Source organism: Meleagris gallopavo, chromosome 14, assembly GCF_905368555.1.
Source record: "Meleagris gallopavo chromosome 14, MGAL_WU_HG_1.1, whole genome shotgun sequence".
NCBI classification, from domain to species: Eukaryota; Metazoa; Chordata; class Aves; order Galliformes; family Phasianidae; genus Meleagris; species Meleagris gallopavo.
In genome coordinates this window covers 2,645,487-2,662,216 of record NC_139417.1, presented here as the reverse complement: position 1 = coordinate 2,662,216, position 16,730 = coordinate 2,645,487, and the positions used below count along the sequence as shown (strand labels likewise).

The 16,730-nt window shown below is 45.3% G+C and overlaps 1 protein-coding gene across 4 annotated transcripts; it reads left to right on the top strand.

The window, feature by feature from the left end:
• Positions 1 to 5,140: 5,140 nt before the first annotated feature.
• On the top strand, positions 5,141 to 16,369 carry RFT1 (RFT1 glycolipid translocator homolog). 4 transcript variants are annotated; one of them, XM_085235995.1, is made up of 14 exons: positions 5,141 to 5,290; positions 5,410 to 5,495; positions 5,616 to 5,732; positions 6,293 to 6,482; positions 7,075 to 7,176; positions 7,794 to 7,928; positions 8,661 to 8,739; positions 8,985 to 9,035; positions 10,509 to 10,546; positions 11,199 to 11,343; positions 12,715 to 12,820; positions 13,992 to 14,241; positions 15,206 to 15,395; positions 15,573 to 16,369. In XM_085235995.1, exons 1-13 carry the CDS (start codon positions 5,207 to 5,209, stop codon positions 15,368 to 15,370), a joined length of 1,548 nt encoding a protein of 515 aa, XP_085092121.1. In that variant the 5' UTR covers positions 5,141 to 5,206; the 3' UTR covers positions 15,371 to 15,395; positions 15,573 to 16,369. The 4 variants fall into 4 exon arrangements, with proteins under 4 accessions (XP_085092121.1, XP_085092120.1, XP_085092122.1 ...); XM_085235994.1 differs by having other exon boundaries at positions 10,416 to 10,546; XM_085235996.1 differs by lacking the exon at positions 5,616 to 5,732 and having other exon boundaries at positions 10,416 to 10,546.
• Positions 16,370 to 16,730: the final 361 nt, after the last annotated feature.

The window sequence follows — 16,730 nt, the reverse complement described above, 5'->3', positions numbered from 1 at the left end:
CCACTTGTACCCTGTTCCTGGTACAAGGATTGTACAGTTACTTTCTGGTGTCTGTACCCCCTCCATATGTTTTATTACGTTCTCTTAGAACTAAATTCTATAAAATACTAACGGGCACAACAATGTGTCCATCTGGGTATGCACCCATCTGTCAGTTTGCTCTCTCCCCTTCTAAATTATTAATTAGATTCCTATCCTCTCTAGGATACCTTATAGGTTCTGACTAAGGTTCAGATATTTTAAGTTTACCGTCTGGAATTAAAGCCAGTTCACCAATTTCTTTTCCTTCAGCTGCCTGTTTTGCCACCTGATCCACCATCAATTCCCAGTTTCCTGTACAGTGTCACTCTTCTGATGTCCTTTACAGTGTATAACAGCCATGCTGCTCTTTGGTAGATTTACATCATGCTGAATGTTTCCTTTTGTGTAAGCAACTCTCGCTCTTTCCAGATGGTACCATGAGCGGGTACCACCCCAAAAGCTTATTTAGCATCTGTCCATATATTTAAGGCTCTTGTCAAGGCAGTTATTTCAGCCTCCTGAGTGGAGGTCCCCACAAGAAAAGGTCTTGCTTCAGTTACCTTGTCAGTAGCAGTTACTGCATATCCTGCCTTACAGTTTCCTTGTCTTCACAAAACTCCTTCCATCGATGAATGCAGGAATCCTCAGCATCATCCAGCAGTTCCTCCTGTAGGTCTGACCAGCTGACACAGACAGTCTCCGTGCAAGTCACACTGCTGGCTTGGAGGTAGCTCTTCGTTGTTGTTCTTGGTGTTCAGCAAATTGCTTCCTTCTCTTTGACCAGTTGTGCTTTCTGTTGAGAAACTTGATAGCCATTTAAATCAAGAAATTCAGCAAACTCACAGTCCATTGTACACAGTCCTCCTTTGTTACTGTGGCATCCACATACTGCAGTAAAGTTCCACCATGGAATAGAGGAACCCAAATCTCAGGCTCACAAGCTGACCAGTTTTCAAAAATCATTGGGCTGTTCTCACAACCCTGGGTAACACTGTCCAGGTTAACTGAATTTTCATTATTATTATTATTTTTTTTTCCTACACCCCATATTGGAGTTTTCTTATTCAGAGACTTTCTTTGGCAAAACCAGGCAGAAAAAGGTGTACTTCAAATCCAGAACAGTAAACCTCACCTACTTATTCCTCAACTTGATTAATAAAGATATACACCATGGGTTGTATATATTCAACATTTCTATTATTTGCCCTCAAATCTTCTACCTAACTATAGCTCTTGCCATCCAACTTTTCATATGCAAGATTAGGGTGTTGTATTGTATATGTTGAATTCCTATCCAGTTAATAATCCAAAATTCAAAAAGTTATTTATTATTTCTTTTATCCTCCTACAATCTTGTATCCTCAAAGGGCATTGCTTTACCCTGGTTGGGCTGGCTCCCATCTTTAACTTAACTTTTATTGGGCTGCATTTTTGGCTCTGCCAGGCATTCCTGATGCCTGCAATCCTGTGTATACCTGACTTAGGATTTACGTAACTTCTGGGGGTACCAACATTGCTTTTCCCAGTTTATGTTAAGCCAAACTTAAAATTTTCAGTCAATTGCTCTTTCTTGACACTTAGCTCCAATTTTCTCTACTGAATTTAATCTCTACATTCAACTATTCTAATATGTCATGCCCAAGTAATGGTTTTGGAGAACTTGGCATGTACAAGAATTTATATATTCCTACTTCTTCTCCTAGCCTGTATTTAATTGGTCCCCTAAAAAAGTAAACTTCTCTTGCCAATAACTCCTACAACTACAAAAAAAATCATCTAAAGGTAATAATTCTTGATGTAGCACAGAGTAAGAGGCATCCATATCAGAAAATAAACCTCTTTACCCTGCTTCCCCAGCTCCTTTTGGTCCAGTGCGGGGGGGAACTCTCCCTGAGCCTTTCCAGGCTCCCCCTTACCTCTTCTTCTTGGTAAGGACATCCCTGTTACACCTTTGCTCAACTTTGCCTTCCTCAGCCTGTGGTTGTTTTTTTTTTTTTGTTTTTTTTTTTTGTTTTTTTTTTTTTCCAAACCCTTTTCACTTTCTAGACTTTCATCATCACATACATTACTAACATTATATTTCAGTTTCACCCCCTCCCCTCCCCAGGCTTCCAGTGCTCACACCGGGATATCGGGTTTCCGAGATCTCTGCAGATGACGGCTATTCTCCCTTTCAGTGTCCCGTCCCATCCCCATTCACAACAATGCACCCTTTCCAGTCACAGCGGGAGGCTCCGGCCCACACCTCTTTCTCCTACTCCGAGTTGTTCTTACAAGCCGCGGTGTGAGGGGGGGGGTAGTACGGGGGATGTGTTCTCGTGCCGGCCCAAACTCTAATATCCCAAACTCACTGTTTCCTTATCTTTTTTTTTTTTCTTGCCGTTTTTGTTGTTGTTTGTTTGTTTGTTTTTCCACAATTCCACTATTTATACCTCAACTACATTTCCACATACCGTTAACAACTGCTTTTCCACATATCATTAAAAGTTGCATTTCCACATACCATTAAAAGTTGCATTTCCACATACCATTAAGGCAGTTTCTCCCAGTGCCTTCAAAATCCACAAATCAAACAATACAATTCCTCAACTTCCACAAACACCCAGCACTTGGTCTCATGATTAGAGTACTTAACTATAAAACTGGTCCCATTACTCCATTTACGTTCCTGGTTTCTTATTCAATATTCTCCCTGGCTCACCAGCAATGTTTCTCCACTGAGCCAAAATACAACCCAGGGGGTCTTCTCAGTATCACTTTAGACCTCCTTGTATCATAACAGCCTCGTACATGACATATCATAACACAACATAACACTTTCACAACATAAACATTTAACAATCACAAAGACAGTGACAATAATCAATACAATTTATCCTCAGGATCCTTTCTCTCTCTGCCTCCCTCCAGAGCCCAATCTTCCCTCTGTATTCCTTTCCCATACTTGCATAGGTGCCCACCTCCTTCTCCAATAAACAACATATCAGTGATAACATCATTTCCAGCCATGAGTAGAAATTAGGCCCTAGAAATTGATCTAATCGTTCTGCTACACTTACAGAATCCTCAATTAAGGAATTCTTCTTGAAACTCCTAACTTTTCTTCTCATAAAAACAACAGGCATTAGCATACCCTATTTCCCTTTGACCTAAGGAGACTGCCCTAAGAGGATAAAGTGAAGTATTAGTAAGGTTAGTGTTAGAGAAAGGAAAACTCTCCAGGTCCCATTCACATTGCTCCAACTCTCTCGGTAACAGAATGTGCATCCTCTCTCCAGGACCCTGCACAGATCAGCAGCACGGCCGCTCTCTTACTCTGTAGAGATCACTGCCACTTGCAGTGCTTTTGAAATTGAAGGGGGGAGAAGTTGTCTAAGGGATCCCATTTATGATCTTTCTGGTTCTCTTTCTTATTTCCTCCCCTTTTTGGTCCGGACCTTTTCTTACTAATAACAGACTGGCTTCTTGAATCCAGCAAGCAGCGTAGTCTGATTCCTCCTTTGAAAAGGGGGTTTTATTCTTTACATACGAATTCAGAATCTGACACACCCAATCTTCGTCAGATCCATATTCTGGCCAGAATATTTATTTTCCCTGTATTGGCTCTCTAGGCCATGTCTGTATACAATATTTAAGCATCTTTTTCTTATCCTTGTCCCTGGTCTTGGGACCGTCTTTCCAATTCTGAAACATTTTCGTAAGGGGCCCCCTGGCCGCGCCCCTCGCGGGACAACGGAACCGCAGGTCGGGACTCCGCAGTCGCTTCGCACTGAAGTGCGTCTCACACATACACACACTCAAGAGTCTCAACCGACCCCCAAGGCAAGAATTAAACTCTCTTACCTTGGTCCGTGCACGAAGTTACCGGGTCGCAATGGCCAACACCCGTGCCTACCTGCCCCTTGGCTTTTACAGAGCCCGTCCTTTATCTAACAGTCTCGGTTTCTTATCGGCCGTCCCAAGGAGTCACCTCACCACCCAGACAGGACCGCTGAAATCAGCGGGGTGCACCTATCCTGTCCAGGGCAGTAGGGAGACACCCAAAGAAGCAATAATAATCCCGGACGAGCCCCCAAATTGTAGGAAATATCCAAATAATTTTGTCAGGACGGTATCTCTGATAACAGCAGATTTTATTCGCGATTGCAATGGCGGGCGTCCCGCAAGCAGGAGCGCACCTATGGACACAGCATGACAGCCTTTATACCCTGTCTTCTCCCCCTTGCCTCCCCCCTCTCCCCTGTTTCCCCACTGGCTGGGTACTCCAGGTTCACAATCTTATCAGAGGATTTACATTTGTTATTTACTTGTTAATTTGTTTTGTTATCTGGTGTCAGTCAGTCGCCATCCTGTTGTTTCCAAGATGTCTCAGTGCTCTTCTTGTCGTATTGATATGGTGATTTGCTTCCAAGTCTTCGTTAAACAAGGATCACCAGGGCGGGGGATGATGCCAGGCCTTCCGATGTTTCTTCAGGCGCTTCCTCGGGGATGCCATGACTTGTTCTCTGGTTTGATCTGGTGCAGGATATTCTTGCAGTGTGTATGACAAAATATACATATATACACCTATATACAGAGCGTGCGTCCCTGGGAAGGGTCATCTAAACGATAAGCGACGTAAACTATCAGAGATCTTCCCCAAGTTAAGCAGAAAGACTCCCAAAAAGAACTATGACAGCGGAGATCACGAAATAAAAAAATATATATTATCCAATTCTAATGCAGAAACAACATTTGATTCCCACAAACTCAGCTCGGCAGAAGAGACGAAAACCCTTTTTTAACACGTATCTTAACAGTCAAAGGAGAGAATCTCCCTCCTTTACCGCATGCAGCAGGGAACGTGAGCGCCGAGGGTAAGGAAAAGGCCGACGTTCTCGACGCCTTCTTTGCAGCGGTTCGTGTAAGGCAGAGCCGTTATCCTCGGCGTTCTCCACGCCCTGACCGAGCGGCACTGCCGCTCGCCACACCGTTTGCTTTTCCTCCGAGCGCGCTTCCAGCAGCCGCCGTCGGACAGAAGGGCGGAGCGGCCGTAGGAGCGCCGAATGAAGCAGAGCCGCTCAGGGCCTCCGCAGCGGGCGGGGCGGGGCGGGGCGGGGCGGGGCGGGGCGGGGCGGGGCGGGCACAGTGAGCATCTCCGCCCGCCTGACGGCATCGCGGCGCGCCGGCGCCGTTCCGGCCGGTAATGCCGAGCCGCTCGGAGCCCATGGCCGCGCGTGCCGCGCTGCGCCAGACCGCCCGTCTGGCCTCCTCCGGCGCCCTGCTGCAGGTGCGGGCCGCCCCGGCACCCCCCGGTCCCCTCCCGCTTCTCGTCCTCCTAGGCGGCGCCCGTGGCGGCCGGCCCGGCCCGGCCCCCCGGCGGCGCTTCCCGCCCCGCTTCCTCCGCAGGTGCTGTTCCGGGCGGCCGCCTTCGGGCTGAACGCCCTGACGCTGCGCCGCCTCTCCAGGGAGCTCCTCGGCGTCGTCGGCGTGAGGTGACCGCCGTCCCGCCTTCTGGCCGCGAGAGCCGGCGCCGAGCCGCCTCGCGTGGCCGCGTTCGGTTCCGCGCGTCGGGCGAGGGACCGATGGCGCGTTTCCCCTCCCGTCTCCTCCAGGCTGACTCTGCTCTATTCCACGGCCGTCTTCCTGGCCAGGGAGGCGTTCCGCAGGGCCTGCTTGAGCGGCGGCGCGGAGCGGAGCTGGGCCGCGACCATCAACCTGCTGTGGCTGACGTGAGAGCTCCTCGGCCGCTCTTTACCTTCTCGCTCTCGTCCGAGAGCTCGCGCGGGGAAGACGTTCGCGTCGCCGCTTTTGCTCCTTCCCAAGAGCGGCGCCGTTTTAAACGCGAGCCGCGTCGTCTAAGCGGCTTGGGGATCTGAGAGCGGGGGCTCGGATTCGCCCCGCTGCGGGGCCGTGAAACCTGCCGCGCTCCGGCCGAGGCCGCGGGTGCCGAAGCGGCGTCAGCAGAAGGCAGCGCGTGTCCGCACCGCGCGCCCCGCTCGCCTTTGCTGGCGGCGGCCGCTGGCGGAAGGGGCGTCGCGCTCTTGGAGCGGTGGCATCAAAGCTTGTGGTTGCGCGTTGTGGTCACAGGTTTTACAGCAAAGCTTGGAGCTGCACGTGGCAACTTGTAGCTACAGGTTTCACACCCGAGCTTGCAGTTGCAATAGAAATGAATTCATCAGATGGCTTCAAAAATAAGGGGAGTATACCAGCACGTGAAACTGTAATCAGATTTTTTCCTGTTCTTTTTTCTGCCTGAGAAAACCTGACTGTTGTTACGTTGACTTTTTAGAGTCCCTCTCGGTGTTTTTTGGTCTGTTTCCTTGGGCTTCGTCTGGCTGCACTTCCTTGAAGTTCCTGATCCGTCTGTGGTTCCTCATTATCGGGCCGCTGTTGTGGCATTTGGCCTTTCTGCAGTTGTTGAGCTTCTAGGAGAACCGTTCTGGGTTTTAGCCCAGGCTCACTTGTTTGTAAGACTTAAGGTTAGTAAGGTTGCTACGTGTGAGAGAGAGAAATCTTTTCCTGCTGGAAAAAAATGATGTAAACAACGGGTTCCTGAATGGGCTCTGTATGTGTTCAGGAGTATTTTAGAAAATGTGGACTGCTTAATGCTGCGTGACTTAGTTGTAACAGATATGTTACAACGCTCAGTTTGCTCCTGCTGAAGAAAGGAACTTTATTTAGAAGTTATTGCCTTAATGGTCATGAAATATCTGATCACGAGTGTTAATCGGAGGGAGGCACAGATGGCTTCCCCAGTTCTGCTTTCCACTGTCGGGATGAGATGGTGAAGGGCAACAGCAGGGATCACGACCGTGTCAAACCAAATGTATGGCCGTGCATGTCCCACACCGGGGCTGGGGCAGTGTGAGGGGGGAATTGTGCACCATGAGATGTGAGGATGTGCAGAGAAACTGCAGGTGGCCAACACAGCAGGACAGCTGTGGTGGTCGCACTGACTTCGGATGCCTTGTATTCCTTTGTGGGTTGTGTGTGTGGGACTGAAGTGCTTTGTGTTCCTGCAGGTGGTTAAACTGGCAAAAAGGAACGTTTTCTGTTCTGTCTTTCTTGAAGGTAATTGCTGAAAGCCTTTCAGTAGTAACAAAATGCATCCTGACGGTTATTCTGGTCATCCTTTATCCGCAGTGGGGCCTTTACATTTTTTCCTTGGCTCAGGTAAGCCTCCTGTATTCTTTCTCAACATAAATTCTTACTGTGAAGACTTTCTTGCTGCTGCCTTTGCCGTGTAGCCTGCTGAAGAGCTCTGGTGAGGTGAGAGAAGGTTCCTTTGAGGGTAGGATTTAAACATTGAGGATTGTGGTGAGAGCTGTTGCTGACTTGGTGTTTTGAGCCCGGTCAGTTTAATGGAGATACAAGAGAGCACCTTTGTTGCATGCAGAAAGGTAGGTTTTGCAAATAAGGCTGTGATGCTGTATGTGCTTTAACTGTTTTGGAAGTGTGTCAGCTGTTTTATGACCAAATAGTTGTTTTGAAATTGGACTCAACAGGATCCTTCTAAAAATACTGAATAGAAGGTGAGAACAAATTGGCACAGAACTGTGATGCTGATCTGCTGATGAGAGAAATTTAAATCAACAGCATTCTGTGGGGGGGGAGGGGAGTCACAGTAATGGCTTCAGCCTGATTAAAATTTGACAGGAGTAAGAACTTCTTACTGCCTTCAGTTCTCACTGAATTGGCAAAGCTAGCATGTAATTCTACAACTGTAAGTTGGTTTTGTTTTATTTACTATTTATTTTTTTTTTTAATTCTTTCCTTCCCTGCCTTTTCAGCTTTTATACACCAGCGTTCTAGTACTGTGCTACGTGGTTTATTTTGCAAAGTTCTTGGGATCTCCTGAAGCAACAAAGAAGTCCTTTCCAGTTCCAACAATGAAAGCTCTGTTACCGAACTTGATGGAAGATAAGGTAGGTGGCACAGTTTGTTCTCAAGTCTTTGATGAGAGAATTTCTGCAAACTGTTTGGAGATGATGGAGTGAAATGAGTGATTTTGAGGTTATTAAGTATGGCTGGTTAGGAAAGATGGTTGCATAAAATTCCATTTACAGTTGGTGCGTTCAAATCCTTGTCAGAAAACCACGACGAGCCCGGAGCTCTCTGTTTCTGGGCCTCGTTGGCTGTCTTGTCTTCCAGTAGCTTTGCACAACCCGTTAACTGGGGATGGACCGTTTGCAGTGTTAAAGGGAGTGAGCAGGTAGAAGGCAGGAGAGAATCCAGGGCCATTTATAGTGCTGGTTCTTCAACTTTTCCTCGAGCAAAATGTGGTGGTGCACAGCGTCCTACAGATACTCAGATCTGATGTCCTCTGGAAAGGTAATGGGGCAAAGAAGGAAATGAAAAGGCGTGATGAGGAAGAAGGCGTTCTGAGGGAGAGATTGAGAGACTGAGAATAGAAAGGGAGTTCTGGCTTGTGAGACGTGCAGGAAGACTTTGAAGAGCACTGAAAGATGAATTTTACTGTGAAGGTTCTGAGAGTTCTATCAGTGCACTAAGCAACTTTTCCCCCTCTCTCATTCCTGCCGAGTGCTGTATGCTGTAGAAAGCTGATGCAGTTCCTTTGTCTGTCTGCAGCGATGGTGATTCTGCGCAAGGGAGCAAGTCAGCCAGGTGAGAGTGACGTTGTTTGTTGGATTTTGCAGACTTTCCTTAACTGGAAGGAAGTGCGGCTGACTTGGAGCTTCTTCAAGCAATCCTTCCTGAAGCAGATTTTGACAGAGGGTGAGGCTGGGTGTGTGGGTGTGTTGGGGAAAGGCAAGTGAATGCTGGTCACCAAATGGACATGGAGCCTGGGAAGGCTGGGAGGCAGCGGGTGCTGCCAAGCCAGATGCAGTTATTGAAGGTTTATGGAACATCAGAACTGTCCTGTCAGACGTGTCTCTCAAATGCTTTCTGTTAGCAGTGCCTGAGCACACGCTGGGGAAGATGTTGGGGTTTGTCCTGACTTCTGTATTTTGGACTTGTAGGTGAGCGATATGTGATGACTTTTCTGAACGTGATCAATTTTGGCGATCAGGGTGAGTGTGGTGATGTGGGACAGCGACAGAATTTTCTAGTTGCTGCTTTATGTCTGTTTCTGAAAATATTGGAAACCATTTGAAAATAACGTGACAATGTGGGAGGATTTCAGTGGCACTGGACTTTGAGGTGCATTTCAGAGAATGATGGATAAATGGATTTAAAAAACAAAAAACAAAAAAAACAAAACAACAACAACAACAACAAAAAAAACAAAAACAAACAAAACAACCCACACCAGAAAACCAGCAACCGAAACCAAAGCAACTTATTTGAGGGTCATGCATTTAAATAATATTTTGCTTTGGATCAAAACTGTGCAATTGTGTCTGTTTTGCTGTGCATCTTGTTTCTGTTTTAAAAAACAGAAGGAAGGCATAGTATCTGATGCACCACAGTTCCTTCCCTTCCTTTGTTTTGTCCCGTTTTCTTCCTGTGGAGCCCGTGTTAGCTGTTACAGCAGGCACACTGCTGTTTGTAGCATTACATCTGCAACTGAACGTGTCCCATGAGAGCACTGTGTCGTTACAGTGATGCATGGCAGCAGCAGTTCAGGTGGCAGCACTGGCAGCACCACAGGTCGTACCTGGGGAGGAGAACAGGCCGTAATTGCTGGCCCGCTGTTAGAAGTTTCCTGGCTGTTTTGAATTTCTGTTACTTGCTGGCAGTGGGGCGTTCTCCCATAAGCACAGACTTTATGCTCTCGCTGCCAGAAGATTCATCCACTGCTGGTCCTCCTCCTGGGGAACAAATAAACTGCCTCCTACTGGAAGAGTCTTTATAAAACAGACGAGTGCAAAAATGCTTGCACTCTGCAAACATTAAGAAAGTTTGAATCAGGATGGGTTGAAATCAGTCAGAACCGTACCGTGTTATTTCCCCGTGAAGTTATACAGCATTTATCCATGTGCTGAACCCCACGTGTTTTTGCTGTCAGTGTTCTAATAATACAGCCAGATGTCTTAGCAGATTTGGAGCAATGCTTGGTGTCTTCCTGAGTCTGGAAGTGCTGGTAAAACGTTAGCTGGGCTTCCTTGTTCACTTCAATGAAAGCAAAAAGCAAGAAAGCAATAGCCCCTCAAAATAACAATGCCCATCTTCCTCTTCCTCCGTATCAGTTAGAGCTTTACTCTCCTGTTGCCATTCAGAGAACAGATCCTCTTTCATCTGGATCTGTTCTCTTCCTCTGCAGTAAGAAGTGAAGGGGCTGCCTGGGGGTGTTTGGGGGCTGTTGCTGGATTTGCTCTGATCCGTTGCCTTAAGTTCCACTGGTTTTCTCTTTGTTTATCAGAAATGTGAGATAGGAATTTGTGCTGCTGTTAGTCCTGGAATTGTGCCAGAAACAAGTGACAGCTTGTTGGTGTCTTTTGTTTGTAAAGGTGTGTATGATACCGTGAACAATCTGGGCTCACTGGTGGCCAGGTTCCTCTTTTTGCCTATTGAAGAGAGCTTTTATGTCTTTTTCACTCAAGTATTGGAAAGAGGGAAGAATGTGAAGGATCAGAAGCAGGTATGTTTGTCAGCATTGGTTCCACATGAAATGCTTGCCTTCTGTTGGAGATGAATTGTATCAGGAGTGTGACTGGTGTGTGTGTGTAAATTTTGGAGCATCAAGACTGTTGAAATGGAAAGCAATTTGAAGTGGAGAGCGTGCCAAAGGGGTCTGGAGCAAAAAGCAAGCAGGTGAAAAGCTAGCAAAGTAGGAGTTAAGGGTGCGATAGCATAACACTGCATCATCTGGTAACTGAAGTTGCTCCTTCTGCTGTGGCAAAACTTGTAGTCCAAGGTAGCAGTGAAGATGTGACCCTTTGGGTGCTTCAGGCCGTGGCCTTGGGCAAATGCTGTGCTTTCCTGCTGTTAAGATGCAGCTGCTGTTTGTCCCTTTCCTTAAAGCCTGCAACAGAGCCGTTAATGGCTGATCTTTGTTCAGAGTTCTGCATATCACACAGGAGAGAATAAGAATATGAGCACAGTTGGAAGCTAGGACCAGCCTGTAGGTGTTTTTCAATAACAAAGAATAATTTTGATGCTGCCTTGCGTGGTGCCAGTGGATGTTTTCCCCACGGAATAGTTTTTCTTGGTGAGAACAACAGTAGTGCTGATTCTGGTTGGTGTGTAATTGACTGCTGGGTTTTGTCGTTTTGTTTTTATTTTCTCCCCAGGATGATGTTGCTGTGGCTGCAAATGTGTTGGAGTTGCTGTTGAAGCTGGTGCTTCTGATCGGCCTAACCATTGCTGTTTTTGGATATGCCTTTTCTCAGCTGGCTCTGGATATTTATGGAGGTTCAACGCTCAGCTCTGGAACAGGTAAAAAGTTTGAGCTGCAGTTTTTTGTTCCTCAGCTCTGTGCTGAGTTCTTGGCTCAGTCAGCTTTCTACCTGAGAAAAATCAACTCGGGTGAAAAGAAGCTTTAAGCCCCGGGTCCCAGTGTGCGTTTTGAACTGCATTCTGCTATGTTGTCAGCTGGCCTTATTCTGGCAAAAGAATTTAATTCTTTTGTCCTCCTGTAGATGCCTACACCTAGAATATTCCAGCTGTGGCAGCACTGTAGCTCCCAAAGTTGCCCATAGGGATGATTGCAGAAGCTGGAATGTTGCTCAGCAATAGTGTTAATGGTATTAGGAGTTTTACAAGGAAGGAAGGATCAAGAAATTGGCTTTTCATGACTTGTATGATGTGTACCAGCATGGTTGCTTGTGGCCATGCAGGACATCTGATGGCAGAGGCGTTGCAGTGAAGTGCTCTCTGTTTCACCTCTGCCTGCAGACTCGAACAGGTTTGGTCAGCGTTGAGCTCATCAGTTCTGTGTTATCCTCATCAATAATTGATGGTGCAGCTCTCGTAGGATTGCCTCGGATGGATTGCACAAGATAAAATGAAATCAGAAAGCTGGGGATTGTTCAGATATTGTGTGTCAGAAGAAGCTGTCATGGGTGGACTTGACGTGTGTGTACAAGCAGCTCTTCAGAAGTGCATCTTTTTTATGCCAGTGGTGTTGGTTGCTCTTTGTGGTGGTTTTTTTTTTTTTTTTATGTGAAGCTATCACCTTGTCCAGATGCAGACCTTGATCCTTTTGTAACAGCATCTTCACATACATAGCCATGTCGAGCTGGAAGGACAAAAATGATTTCCAAGGCTGAGTGCAGAACTTTGAAGTTACATGTATCTTTGACCTGCAAAATCTAAATATCTGGTTTTAATCCAGCTATCTAATCTAGCTCTGTAATCTAGTCCATCTAATCTTTAATCTGGTTTTGAATATGTTGAGCAGCTCTGTTGTTCCTTCTTCTTCCTTTTGTATCCCAAACGTGTATTTGATTGCATTGAGCACATTACCATGTCTGCTGGATCTTTTCTCACAAATCTCTGTACAGTGAAAGAATTGGTTTGCAGTACAGTAGAGAATCCCACTCAATGCAGTCATCACTTTGGTGGTGGAGATCTTCTCTGTTAGGTTAACAGCTGCTACTCTCTTGCATTTTGGTTGGCCTTGTTTTTTCTATTTGTGTCCTTGTCAAGATGTCTAGTCCAGCAGCTTCTCAAAGGCAGGTGCAAGTGGCTGTTACCAGCAATGATAATGTTACAGCTCTTGTGGTCGAGAATGAAAGCAGTGTGGTTTTGTAAAAGAAATAATGATCTCTTTATCCTTGTGACATTGTTGTCTTTGTTTTGTTTTAGGTCCAGATCTTCTGCGGTGCTACTCTTTGTATGTCCTGTTTCTTGCTGTCAATGGAGTAACAGAATGTTTCACGTTTGCTTTGATGTGCAAAGAAGAGGTAGACAGGTGAGGAGTATCCCCTGTGGTTTCTGTAACCCTATTTGTGTGATGTGCATGGGGTTAAGCGTGTGAATGGGGAACAATTGTTCTGCTTGGATATTTACTTGGAAATGTTTTTCTGTTCCTGAGAAGCCAATTTCTTTGTCTGTTATTTTAAGGACTGTGTTGCTGCCCCTTGAAGCCCAATCTGCTGATTTAGGTGCTGGAGTACAGACCTCAGTGTAGAAGCTTTAGTAACTGTTAAAACCTTTGGGTAAAGGAAAGTAAATTGAGAAGGTTATTGGCTTTTGGTGGACTGCAAAGAGGGAAAGTAATTTAGATGTGGAGCCTTATTTAGTGTCCATGTACTTAAATTGAACTTCAGTTTTTAAGGTGGACTCTTATTAAAAATTCATTAATGTCTGCAGCTGTTAGAACTTTTCAGATGCAGTTTCTGTAGACCACGTTTGGGATGATCTGAGTCAGGCACATGAGTTCAGTGCTTTATCTACCTTGAGGAGGGCGTTGGACTGCGTGACTTCCTGAGGTCTCTCCCAGCCTGGATGTTTTCTTGGTTCTCTGTTCTGGTGTATTGGCACTGCAGCCAGATGGCTGCCATCGGACTTGTTTCACTTCTGCAGCAATTGTCCATTATAAGGCCATTCCAAATTATTTAGGCTTTTTTTTTTTTGGTTAGGTCATCAATTAAATGAGATCTGCTTTTGACAGAAAGAAAGAAGTTCTTTTTAGATGTGCAGGGGCTGCTTTCATCCCCCTTTTCAAGTATGAGCTTCTCTTCAAAGCCACTGTGTGGAGCAGGAACTAAGTATCATCTTATTGAGCGCTATTTTTCTTTAATGCCTAACAGTGTAGGAAAAAATCCTCAGTCTTTGATGTTGCTAACTATTGTTATTGGGTTTTGCGAGATGAATACACAAATGACCTGTAGGATAGAATTTCCTTTGCTTAATGTAGTTCTTGGTTTAGTTTGCTCAACATATTTTTCAATCTCGTAGTGATTTCTTTTCTTTATAGCTTTCTTCTCAACCCTGCCATCTGTCTGAGATGAGAGTAGTTGTCGCTCCTGCATTTCAGCAAGCTCATGGATTTTTTTTTTTTCTTTTGAAAAAGCATTTAGTAATGAAGTAGTGCAGCTGCATATGTTATATATGTTGTTTCTGTTGGTTCTTCTTCCTAGATACAACTTTGTTATGCTGGCCTTGTCCTTCACGTTCCTGTGCAGCTCTTATTTCTTGACCCGCTGGCACGGAAGCGTTGGCTTTATCCTTGCCAACTGCTTGAATATGGGTATTCGCATTGCTCACAGCATCCATTATATCTATGGTTACTTCAAGGAAAGCTCCTACAGGCCTTTGACAGGCTTGTTTCCCTCACCATTTTTAATACTGGCTTATGTCGTAAGTGGAGGAATTACTGTTTGCTCAGAGGTAAGTATCTGCCTCAAGATTTTCCTTTCACTGCGAGGCTTTGTCAGATGACTTTGTTACCAGAAGGAAAGAAATACTGTGAACAGAACAGGCTTATAACCGTAGCCTAGGAGATTTTTATTCAGGCTGTGTATAGATCTATTTAAAATTAAACACAGACATGCAATTATTTTGATCTTCAGACGTGTGCCTGCTTGCTACACCTTCTCCAGGTGGCAGGGAACCATGTACCTAATGAGGAAAACAGTTCTGCTGTCTGCCCATAAATCCACGTTCTTAGTTCTTGATAACTGATTGTGACAGTGCAAAGAAATGGTCACTAAAATTCTGTAAATAAAAAAAAAAAAAGGCAGTGGAGGGGAAAAGCCGATAACAAGCAAAACAAGCACCAAAACAGAAATGGCTCAAAGTGCCCTTATTGCTTGCATTCAGGTTGCAGAGTGGTAATTGCACAGACCAGTTATTACAGAGGTGGTGGTGTTACAGGGTACAAAAATGTGACAGGTGGAAAATCCATGATGCCTTAGAAAGGAGAGCTTTATTTTTGGCGTGGGAGGTTTGCAGTGGCCTTTTTTCTGAAAGGCAGCTGAGTAGGTTGGGGCAAAATGGCAGACCTGTGTGGACAGCATCAGCAGAGTTTTCCTGATACATTGATTAACACATCTGCCGTGGCAAATTACTTCCACATCTAGCAGGTATATGCAGAATACTCATTTTCTGCCACTTGACTTCCTGTTGTTTGTTGTGTTTTTTTTTTAAATCAGGCAAGTGTTGTGACTAGGAAGGATGATTTGTGGTAGGATGGGTGCATGTGACAAATGTTTCTTGCATCCACTGCCCGTGCTCCCCATGATGGTCGTGGTGGGATGGTCTTAAGGGGCATCGGACCTCATGTCGTAGTGTAACAGCTGACCTACCTTGTGCTGAGTGGTTTTCCTTCAATTGCTTGTTTCCTTTGTTTCAGGCATTCTTCTGCTGTGACAAGGGCTGGACGGCAAGGCTGATTCACATCAGCATTGGGGCGCTGTGCTTTGCAGCTACCACCATCACCATGTTCTGCACAGAGACCAAGCTGGTCCACTTTGTCAGAAGCCAGTTCCTCTCCCAGTATATGAAGAAAGGAACATGAAATGCTCCTGGGCAGAATAACTCTTGTACGTGGTTGCAGTTGCAGAGGGTTGTATTTTTTGCACAGGTCTGCGTGGAGAAAGGTTTCCACATGAGTTTGTTGGAAGTCTTGATAGTGACAGTATAAATGGTTGCTGACTAAGCTAATGCATACAGAGAAAGAGAGCTGAGTAATTTTCTCTTCCTGCATTGTTCTTTTTTAGGTTTTCTTCCAACAGTCTCTTTGGTGATGAAGGTCTGTAATGCAGCTGCCTGATATAAACTGATGGCCGGAGTTAATGTGGGGAGCTCCCATTCTTACCAGTAGGAAGTACACATACGAAGGCATTGTATGGCTTATGTCTTAATTAAGATGTAATTAAGAATGCCCTTATTGAGCATGTTGTGCTGTTGAAACTGTTACAGAAGAAATGGTTTGACATTGAAAACCAAAAACCAGAGCCAAAACCTGAAGCAAACACTAGAGCAAGGACCAATCACAGCGTAACTGCTACCAAAATAGAACTTAATGCAGTGCACTAAAAATTAAGTGATCAGTGGCCTGAAGTGTAAAGCATGAAGCAGACAGTTCTGACACTTGCAGGGAAGCTACTGGAATACGTAGCACGTGTCCAAGTGCAAGCTGGCTATGTAAGTTTCCTTCCTTCAGCACCATTCATGTAATGAGAGTATTGATGAGCTTGTAAAAAATACTCTGAAGCTTTTATCTAAACAGAAATGCAATGGGTTTTTGAGCAGTGCCTAACAGCAGCTGTGACTACAGTCACATCAAAGCTGAAGTTCCAGAAGGTAGAGTTAAACATAATTGACTTCACTCCTTTTCTCTTCCTATCTGAGATGATCAATGCAATTATGAGCAGCAAATTTGTCTCCATGGAATGTCTTGCTTTTCTGCAAAGTGGAATGTTCTGTATGTTGAATAAGATTTCTTTCTGGGTTTGTATGTGTTGGATCTTCTGTTTTTGGATAAAAAAAAATGCAGCCTTTTCTTACAAAGAGATTTTTCATCTGGCTGGCCCTTTTTGTGTTTGGTGTTAACCTTTGTGTTGATTTTTATTTATTGAAGATGCCAATGTTCAGAAGCTATAAAGTAAGGGTGTAGGTTGCAGAATTTTGTTTACTACGGGTCCAAGATGTTCTTGCTGGCCTACGATCTGACTGTAGCAGTTTCAGAGCATCCAATTCAAACGATTCTGTGAGTAGGACATATTAAAGAAGGTGTAAAGTTTGTTAGGATAAATGCACAAAACCTGCCCTGAACAGGGGCACTAAAAGTCACTCAGATGCTTCAGAGCCCCATCCAGCCTGACTTTTGACCTTGAATGTCTCCAAGGATGGAACATCCACCACATCTCTGGGCA